The sequence below is a fragment of the Sinocyclocheilus grahami genome, unplaced genomic scaffold, assembly GCF_001515645.1.
Source record: "Sinocyclocheilus grahami isolate Dianchi unplaced genomic scaffold, SAMN03320097.WGS_v1.1 scaffold1130.1, whole genome shotgun sequence".
Lineage (NCBI taxonomy): Eukaryota > Metazoa > Chordata > Actinopteri > Cypriniformes > Cyprinidae > Sinocyclocheilus > Sinocyclocheilus grahami.
The window spans coordinates 488845-499752 of record NW_015506309.1 but is presented as its reverse complement, the minus strand read 5'-3'; the positions used below and the strand labels follow the sequence as shown (position 1 = coordinate 499752).

At 37.5% G+C, this 10908-nt stretch overlaps 1 protein-coding gene across 1 annotated transcript in view; it reads left to right on the top strand.

Annotated features, from left to right (window-relative positions):
- Positions 1-10476, top strand: part of LOC107567151 (amyloid beta A4 precursor protein-binding family A member 1-like) — a 25539-nt gene extending 15063 nt beyond the window's left edge. Inside the window, exons 7-12 of the mRNA XM_016252782.1 lie at positions 2168-2353; positions 5463-5642; positions 5806-6018; positions 6171-6290; positions 7127-7267; positions 9505-10476. Of these exons, the coding sequence (XP_016108268.1) occupies positions 2168-2353; positions 5463-5642; positions 5806-6018; positions 6171-6290; positions 7127-7267; positions 9505-9576 (912 nt within the window). The 3' untranslated portion in view covers positions 9577-10476. The remainder of the gene's footprint in view (positions 1-2167; positions 2354-5462; positions 5643-5805; positions 6019-6170; positions 6291-7126; positions 7268-9504) is intronic.
- The last annotated feature ends 432 nt before the right edge of the window (positions 10477-10908 follow it).

The window sequence follows — 10908 nt, the reverse complement described above, 5'->3', positions numbered from 1 at the left end:
TATATATATATATATATATATATATATTAGTGCTGTCAAACAATTTAATCGCATCCGAAATAAGTTTTTGTTTACATAATATATGTGTGTGTACTGTCTATATTTATTATGTATACAGTGCCGTGAAAAGGTTTTTGTCCCCTTCCTGTTTTTTAAATTTTTTGCATATTTGTCACACTTAAAAGATTCAGATCATCAAACTAATTTTAATATTACACAAAGATAATGTAAGTAAATACAAAATGCAGTTTTTAAATGATGATTTCATTTATTAAGGGAAAAAAGCTGTCCAAACCTACGTGGCCCTACATGAAAAATTATTTGCCCCTCCTCTTAAATCATGAAAGAACCACATTATTTTAGAAAGCCGAGTTAAATTTCACTAGCCACACCTAGGCCTGATTACTGCCAGACCTGTTGAATCAAGAAATCACTTAAATAGACCCTGTCTGACAAAGTGAAGCCTGCTTAAAGAGCAACACATCATGCCGTGATCTAAAGAAATTCAAGAACAGATGAGAAACAAAATAGTTGACATGTATCAGTCTGGAAAGGTTTATGAAGCCATTTCTAAGGCTTTGGGACTCCAGCGAACCACGGTCAGAGCCATTATCCACAAATGGAGATAGCTTGACGACTCATCCAGGAGGTCATAAAAGAACCCAGAACAACATCTAAAGAACTGCAGGCCTCACTTGCCTCAATTAAGGTCAGTGTTCATGATTCAACAATAAGAAAGAGACTGTGCAAAAAACGGCATCCATGGGAGAGTTCCAAGGCAAAAGACATTGCTGACCAAAAAGAACACAAAGGCTTGTCTCACATTTGCCAAAAAAATATCTTGTTTATCCCCAAGACTTTTGGGCAAATATTCTGTGGACTGATGAGACAAAAGTTGAACTTTTTGGAAGGTGTGTGTCCCGTTACATCTGGCGTAAAACCAACACAGCATTTCATAAAAAGAACATCATACCAACAGTCAAACGTGGTGGTGGTAGTGTGATGGTCTGGGGCTGCTTTGCAGCTTCAGGACCTGGATGACTTCCATAATTGATGGAACCATGAATTCTTTTCTCTATCAGAAAATTCTGAAGGAGAATGTCCGGCCGTCAGTTTGTGACCTCAAGCTCAAGCGCACTGGGTTTATGCAGCAGGACAATGATCCAAAACACACCAGCAAGTCCACCTTTGAATGGCTCAAGAAAAACAAAATTAAGGTTTTGGAATGGCCTAGTCAAAGTCCAGACTTAAATCCGATTGAGATGCTGTGGCATGACCTTAAACGGTCCATTCATGCTCAAAAACCCTCAAATGTGGCTGAATGAAAACAATTCTGCAAAGAAAAGTGGGCCAAAATTCCTGTGAAAGACTCTTTGCAATGTATCGCAAACGCTTGATTGCAGTTGTTGCTGCAAAGGGTGGCACAACCAGTTATTAGATTTAGGGGGCAATTACTTTTTCACGTAGTGCCAGGCAGGTTTGGACAGCTTTTTTCCCTTAATAAATGAAATCATAATTTCAAAACTGCAGTTTGTATTTACTCAGGTTATCTTTGTGTAATATTAAAATTAGTTTGATGATCTGAATCTTTTAAGTGTGACATATGCAAACAATTAAAAAAACAGGAAGGGGGCAAAAACTTTTTCACACCACTGTATATAAAGACACACACATACAGCATATATTTTGAAAATATTTACATGTATATATTATATAATATTTTTAATATATAAACGTAACATATTTTTCTTAAATATATACATGCATCTGTGTGTGTTTGACAACACTAATATACAGTACAGTATATATATATATATATATATATATATTGTATGTATTATTATATGTAAATCATCTCCTGGTTCGCAGGAGACCATGATGGACCACCCTTTAAGGACCATCTCCTACATCGCTGATATTGGGAACATCGTTGTGTTGATGGCCAGAAGGAGAATGCCTCGCTCTGACTCTCAGGAGAACATGGAAGCCTCTGACCCGGCCTATATATTATATAATATTTTTAATATATAAACGTAACATATTTTTCTTAAATATATACATGCATCTGTGTGTGTTTGACAGCACTAATATACAGTACAGTATATATATATATATATATATATATATTGTATGTATTATTATATGTAAATCATCTCCTGGTTCGCAGGAGACCATGATGGACCACCCTTTAAGGACCATCTCCTACATCGCTGATATTGGGAACATCGTTGTGTTGATGGCCAGAAGGAGAATGCCTCGCTCTGACTCTCAGGAGAACATGGAAGCCTCTGACCCGGCCCAGGACGAGAAGCGCCAATACAAGATGATCTGTCATGTGTTTGAGTCTGAAGATGTGAGTTCTTCATCCTAACTATGTGTCAGTGTGACCTTATCAAGCGACTGCTAAAGGATGGACATAACTGTCGTATGGAACGATATTCTGGACTATTTTCAAAAGGTATTGCAAATTGTATTTTCAATTGGGTTTTCAATATGTGGACGCATAAATTGTGACATAATCCAAATGCAACTGCAAATCCTGCATTACCGTTTGCATTTCTCTTTCGCAAACGCACAGTGACTGCCAAATTTCAAGTGAAAAAGCAAAGTCCATTTGCAACTGTATTTCCCATGTCTTAGGAGTTACGAGCCTGCCATATTTAAATAGCAATATGAATTACCAGTCTGCTTTTTCACTCTCGCTGTGTCACGCATGTAACCTGCCAAAACTCAAATGGAATCGCTATTCCTTTCGCATTTGAATTTCCGATGTCTACATGGAAAGCTGCCAATCATCGTCAGGGGCGGGACTATACTATGGGGCGTGTTTGTATTGGGAGGTGACGTCACTCACAGACGACTGTGCCGAATGCTCTGATCAATGGAGGTAATCGGTAAAGGCTCCGCTAAAGGTAGCTACCAATCAGTTTCGTACCTGTGTGAACGAACAGACAGTGCAACCTTCTTGGCACAATACATAATTCTGTCTTTTTTACCCCAAATGTAGCGATTATCCCCTGCTAACAGCGGGAGCCACAACGGTACGCACAATAGGTCAATATTCACTATTAACCAAACGCTTTTCACCCGTCTCAGAATCTCTCACTGTTTACACACACTTACACTTTTAATCCGTAATAGAGAGCGTCACACCTGCCTCAAGACATTTTACCGTTTGCACTCCACTTGATGCACTTAAACAAACAGACAGTGCAAATCTATACTTATTTTCCACCTTACTTTATATTTTAGTCAACCGTTTTAATCCGTTATGGAGTTTGCGTCCCATACATGGCACCAAAGCGTTGCGCCTGCCTCAAGATCTCTCACTATTTACAGCCACTGGACACCGCAATTGATGCACATGATTTTTAATGTTATCTTGCCTTGGCTGTGGCGTGTTCTGTGACAGCTGCACCTAGATCTGACGGGTGAGGTGTAATCTGGGGCAGGCAGAGTAAGAGTAGCAGCATTTTTTGTTTTGTCACATGCATCTATCGGATCATAAACCGACTGAGAGATCTTGAGGCAGGTGCACATAGGCTATTAGATAGGAATAAGATTATTCCTATCAGTGGTGTGAAAAAGTGTTGGCCCCCTTCCTGATTTCTTATGTTTTTCGGTTCATGCTCGAAAACCCTCCAATGTGGCTGAATTACAACAATTCTGCATAGATGAGTGGACCAAAATTCCTCCACAGCGCTGTAACAGACTCATTGCAAGTTATCGCAAATGCTTGATTGCAGTTGTTGCTGTTAAGGGTGGCCCAACCAGTTATTAGGTTTAGGGGGCAAACACTTTTTCACACAGGGCCATGTAGTTTTGGATTTTGTTTTCCCTTAATAATAAGAACCTTCATTTAAAAACTGCATGTTGTGTTCACTTGTGTTATCTTTTGCTAATATTTAAATTAGTTTGATGATCTGAAACATTAAAGTGTGACAAACATGCAAAAAAATAAGAAATCAGGAAGGGGGCCAACACTTTTTTACACCACTGTAGGTGGCAAATAGGTAAATACATGTAGATTTGCACTGTTTGTTTCCTTAAGTGCATCAAGTGGAGTGCAAACGGTAAAATGTCTTGAGGCAGGTGTGACGCTCTCTATTACGGATTAAAAGTGTAAGTGAGTGTAAACAGTGAGAGATTCTGAGACAGGTGAAAAGCGTTTGGTTAATAGTGAATATTGACCTATTGTGCGTACCGTTGTGGCTCCCGCTGTTAGCAGGGGATAATCACTACATTTGGGGTAAAAAAGACAGAATTATGTATTGTGCCAAGAAGGTTGCACTGTCTGTTTGTTCACACAGGTACGAAACTGATTGGTAGCTACCTTTAGCAGAGCCTTTACCGATTACCTCCATTGATCAGAGCATTCAGCACGGTCGTCTGTGAGTGACGTCACCTCCCAACACAAAGACGCCCCCTAGTATAGCCCCGCCCCCTCACATTGATTGGCAGCTTTCCATGTAGACGTCGGAAATTCAAATGCGAAAGGAATTGCGATTCCATTTGAGTTTTGGCAGGTTACATCCGCGACGCAGCGAGAGTGAAAAAGCAGACTGGTAATTAATATTGCTATTTAAATATGGCAGGCTCGTAACTCCTAAGACATGGGAAATACAGTTGCAAATGGACTTTGCTTTTTCATTTGAAATTTGGCAGTCACTGTGCGTTCGCGAAAGAGAAATGCAAACGGTAATGCAGGATTTGCAGTTGCATTTGGATTATGTCACAATTTATGCGTCCACATATGGAAAACCCAATTGAAAATACAATTTGCAATACCTTTTGAAAATAGTCCGGAATATCGTTCCATACTGTCGTAGCGACAGTTTCAATTTATTGCTTCAGCATTGTAAAACGATATAACAGATTTACACACTTTGCCATACTGCTGTTGTTGGAGTTTATGAAAGCAATAAGCCAGTCTTAGGCCATTCATTACCACAGTTAAGGGGAGTTCTGCCACAACTCTGCCTTTACACTTTTTCCACATTTAATGCTCCAGATTTGCCTAATTCTTCTTAGTCCGCCCTCACATTGTTTCCCAGCATGTTCAGTATTGCAGTTACTGGGCATTGTGGTGACCTCTAATAGCATTTATCCAGATGGTGTTCCTGGGCGTCTTGCTGTGTGGGTTGAATCAGGAGACAGGATGTGACCTTTTCTCTGTTCAGCTGCAGAGGCTATTTGAATTTAAAGAGCCAGTATATGTCACAGCGTATGTCACAGCACAGCATACAACAGTGACATGAGGGCAAAAGGCATGTATTCGGCTGTCCTGAGGAACGCCACCCTTGTCGTCTCTTGACCCATGTGTGTATCTGGTATCTTTAAAAAAAAAAAAAAGTGCTTTCTTCCAAAAATGGTTAGATAAATCAAATTGTAAGCATGCAATGTAATGTGTTAGTTATGGATTATAGTTTTAGTTGTTTAACCTGATTCCTCTTTGTGCTCAGGCTCAGCTCGTAGCTCAGTCCATCGGCCAGGCTTTCAGTGTGGCGTACCAAGAGTTCCTGCGTGCCAATGGCATAAACCCAGAGGATCTGAGCCAGAAAGAGTACAGCGACCTCCTTAACACACAGGACATGTACAACGATGACCTCATTCACTTTTCCAAGTCTGAGAACTGCAAAGATGTAAGTGGACAGCCCATGCCTTGTGGAAACAGAAGATTACTGTGACATTTTGAGAATGTGCCTTGATAATGTCAGAATTATCAGTAATATTGACTAGAGCATGTTTTAGCAGTGATATGTGTTTGTGTGTGTGTGTGTGTGTGTGTGTGTGTGTACACTACAGGTTTACATAGAGAAGCAGAAGGGGGAGATTATTGGGGTGGTGATCGTGGAGTCGGGCTGGGGCTCCATTCTGCCCACAGTTATTATAGCAAACATGATGCATGGCGGCCCGGCTGAGAAGTCCGGCAGGCTGAACATTGGGGACCAGATCATGTCCATCAATGGCACCAGCCTGGTGGGGTTACCCCTCTCCACCTGCCAGAGTATTATCAAGGTACAGCGGGTGCAAAATCAAGTGGACTTCAACACAATAATTAATTAAATTCAAAGATTTGATTCTGATTCTCAGTCGTTCACTGAATTTATTTGTGGCCAATTCTTATACATTTAATGTATTGCATAAAACATATTGCTCTTATCTTCAAGGGATTGAAGAACCAATCAAGAATAAAGCTTAACATTGTGAGATGCCCACCTGTGACCACTGTCCTCATCAGAAGACCAGACCTGAGATATCAGCTGGGATTTAGTGTGCAGAATGGCATTGTGGGTATTCTGAAAAATAATTGAGTTTGGCATTGGCTAATATTGCATATTTGCATGTATATTTAAATGTGCATACTCATTTCCTGTATTTTTATGTTTATATATTACCTTTGCCTTCATCTAACATTCACTTCAAGTTCATCTTTAAAAACATTAATGACAACAATATTAAATGTAATTTTTAGCAAATCTCTAAATATAATTTTTTGTACTGTACCATATAATGTTATGAAGCCTAAAATCACTTGTAGCATTTAAAATAATGAAATTGTATTTTTTTGTGTGTGTGTTTTTAATGTATTTAAATGTATGTCGACAAAATAGTAGGGAATATCAGCTATTCAATATCACCTGTTTATCATCCTTAACAGTAAAATAGTTATTGTTATTGACCAGATTTTTTTATAATTTAATGTTGTAATAGTTTGTAATACGTATTACAGTAATGTTTTCCAATAGTTACTTGATTTGGAATGAATTAGGTCGTTATAGTTAACTAATAACTAGTTTGTTACTTACAAAAATTTTAATGTTAACCAAAATAAAACATAATAGAACTTAAACTTATTTTATTTCAGCCAGTTGCCAAAGCAACATTTCTCATTTTTATTTAGTTTAACTTGATGAACTAAAATAAATAAAACTAAAGTAAAAACTATATAGACATATTTTACTAATAAAATGACAAAAACACAATTACTAAAACTTTAATTGAAAATGGAAAATACAAAAATAAAAACAAATTACAAATTTGAAAAACTATAATATTATCGCAATGATAAATTAAAAATAGCACTGGTCTGAAGTACAACTTTATTGTATTTTGCATCCTCTAGATTTGCAGTCTGATGAGAGGAGGGATAGCAGAGCGCGGTGGGGTGCGTGTCGGCCACCGGATCATTGAAATCAATAGCCAGAGTGTTGTGGCCACCCCTCATGAGAAGATTGTACACATTCTGTCAAATGCAGTTGGTGAGGTAAGTCTGGGGAACATGATCAAGCTCCATGGTGCCACATTTGCCTAACAACATAATATTTTCACATCACTATTTCTCCAATGAGGTAATTTATTTAAGTTATGATCAAGAAACTATGGAAACTTGGTGCCGTGTTTAGCTCTGTTTCATGTAGATCACAGGCTGTCAACAATGGCCCCAAATGTTTTTTGTACATTTTTCTCAGAAGTATTTTTGCAATGACTGTAAATCAACCGCTGTCAATGTGAATTCTGTAGGAATTTCACAGAGGTGTCCTATCAGAGTAACCACAGGTGTAGTTCATCACATTAACTACGAGCATGATTCACTAACATTTGACAACCAGAAAGTGTCCAAACATGCTGGCAACGTCCAAAATCGCAATACTGAATATAAAGTTCTTTTGAAGAAGTAATTTCTTTGCGACCGGCAAAATAAGTATGTTCTATATAGTACGAATGTGTGTAGTATGAATGTAATCTGAATCTGAATCTTCATTCGCCATGTTATTATCATCTGACCTACCAGTGTCACTGCCATTCATAAATCCCATGGCCTCATGGGATAGAAAAGTGTCCACCCAATGCTCACTTTAGGATCTCGCTGGAAGTAATAGGTCATCCAGGTACTTTTCGTCTACTGTTTTGTGAATACTGTAAAGTCGGACATACTACTACTGTTTTTTGCCTACTATATCATAGGGAAGTATGTGATTTTGGATGAAGCCTTTGTCTTAGAGAAATGTTCCGGGTTCAGTACAAGTTAAGCTTACATTTTATAAATTCTTAAAAAAAAAAAGTTTTTTACAAGGGAATTAAATTAGGCTGATCGATAAATGTTGACAACATTCCTATTCCTAAACTTGAGCAACTTGTCTCCTCAGTCCCCAGACGTTTGCAGACTGTTATAAAAAGAAGAGGGGATGCCACACAGTGGTAAACATGGCCTTGTCCCAACTTTTTTGAGATGTGTTGATGCCATGAAATTTAAAATCAACTTAATTTTCCCTTAAAATTATACATTTTCTCAGTTTAAACATTTGATATGTCATCTATGTTGTATTCTGAATAAAATATTGAAATTTGAAACTTCCACATCCTTGCATTCTGTTTTTATTCACAATTTGTACAGTGTCCAAACTTTTTTGGAATCGGGTTTGTAAAATATTATAAAATACAGTAGTATAGCCACAAGATGTAAACATGTTGCATGTAACATGATTTTAGTGCGAAAAAATCAAACTAACCATTTCTGTGTAAAGTTACTGTATATCCAACTTCAAAACTCACAGTGCAAAACTTACAGTACAACATCTACAACTGTAAAAATTAGAACATTTATGAGAAAAATTATGAGCTCAAATAATGCACACGTTTAAACTGAATAATTTAAGTGCTTTTATAAAATTTAAGAAGCTGCGCATTTCTGCTTATAAATCTTCCAAAAATCAACCCCATTCACTTTCATTGATGGTGCCCTATGAAATGTATTTTTTTTTTGGTAATCAACATTGTCACAAATAAAGCATAGTGTTAGTTCTGGCAGGTCATGTGAGTCAAGCTTCCATTGGCTGACTCTCAGCTGATCCACATCTACCTATAGGAAAATAATGCCTATCAAGGCATTTCTATATAAGGTCTATTCAGTATTATTCAGCAGCTTTATCGCTTGCTCTGGAGCAAATTACCCTCCTCCATCCCCAGCTCCTCCGTTCGTCACAGTCAGGACTTTGCTTTCTGATATTCCTTGTTTTCCCAAATCAGACTCCTTTTATCTTGAATAATGTTGTAACACTAAAATGCCATTAAGAACAATAATGATATCTGCTACATTTTTTCTTTCCGTTCTTTTTACTTTGCTGCTCTCCCTGTTCATTCATGACAGGCTGCGTGGATAAGCAGGGAATTTTTTTGCCCAGAACGGAACCATACTACCAACCCAAACTGTATGCTAGGTGACGGTCATTTTGACGATTGTGGTCCTGACAGAAATGCTGTCATTTGAACTTAACTTGTATTGAACCTAGAATATTCCTTTAATTTTAAATGCAAAATATACCGTTTTATAACTTCTATTTGTGAAATGTTTTGTTTGAATAGTGTGTGTCTGCTCTCTTTGAAATAAACGCCACTTAGTTTTATACTTTGTCACAGAATTCAAAGATACAAGTTAGGCTTGAGTGCTTTTTAGTATGACTTGTGTGTAACTGAACTTGCCGATCACATTTTGCGGAACAGATTCACATGAAGACTATGCCGGCTGCCATGTACCGCTTGTTAACAGCCCAGGAGCAACCAGTTTACATCTAAAGCTACAACGCTTTCTCAAGCCACCTGCCCTGTTGTCACCAGATATAACCTTAATCTTGATGTGAAACTGTCAGCCCTGTGGACTGGTGACTGTGACTGAATCCACTGAAGCTCTGCTCAACATGGCTCTCTGTGACGCTTCGGTTTCTCTTCACTGCCTCCCCTGAGTTCTTCATCTCTTTGTTTCTGTTGCTATGAGTGAGTATGCTGTGCTGTGTAATTCCTCTCTCTGTGTGCACTCAGCTCGCTCCATGGAAGAAAGCTGAAAGAGTGTGAGAAATATTTAAAAAGCCCCATCACAATAAGTGGTGTCCTTCAAAATAGCTATTAAAACGATATACCCGTATTTACAACACAGCAGTTTGTGGGTGACAAAAAGTACACCTGTGTGATCGTTAGGTGTACAAAATGAAAAAAGGAGTTTGCCTTATCATACTTTTATGCTGTTATTTATTCAAGCTTGGCAACCATCAAGTGTTTTAGATTCAACTTTAATTTTAAGGGCAGCTGTTAGTCTGAGGAACATGGTGAAAAAATGGCAAAATTCTGGGGGGGAAAAATCAATCCACGATTTGGAATTTAAGTTGAATTGGTCAAAGCCCACAGGATGCTGAATTGGAATTGGAAAGACAAGAAAAGTAATTTACTGAATTACAATTTAAAGACATTCACTAGTTATTATTACATGAAATAATAACGTCATTCATTTTAACTAATTGTGTCTATATATTTCCTGACATGTAGAATGTATTTTCTAAAAAGGTTTAGCACATTAGAACAGCCACCAAAACAGATTTGAATTTTTTCCATACAAAACCAAAAAAAAGAAGTGTTGGAATCAACAGTTGATAGTCTGGGAAATCAAGTGTTTTTTGTTTTTGTTTGTTATTTTAATTATGGTCCCTGAAATGAATGTTCTATAGTAAAATATATACAATTATGAGTGTCATTTCAAACATTATTAATATTATTTAATGTTTCTGAAAATAGCCCATATGTCGTATGATCATATTTATAGGTCATTTATATGGAAACAAAAAAATATGCATAGATTCCATTTTAATTTTACTTCAATTCAAATTACAATTACAATTGTGCATCCTGTTTGCTGAGAAAGGGACCAAACCATTGAGTCCTTTTGATGACCTTTTTTGCTCATCTGTGGTGAATAATTCAGTGGGATAGTTCATGTCTAGTGTATCTAGAGGTATATGTACAGTAGAGCACATGGATATTGTGGATGAAATGCCTTACAGAATGATGATGCCATATTTTGAAAAAAGAACGTGTTTTGGAGATGTATGGAGGTGCATTTGGAGATCTGAGAATTAT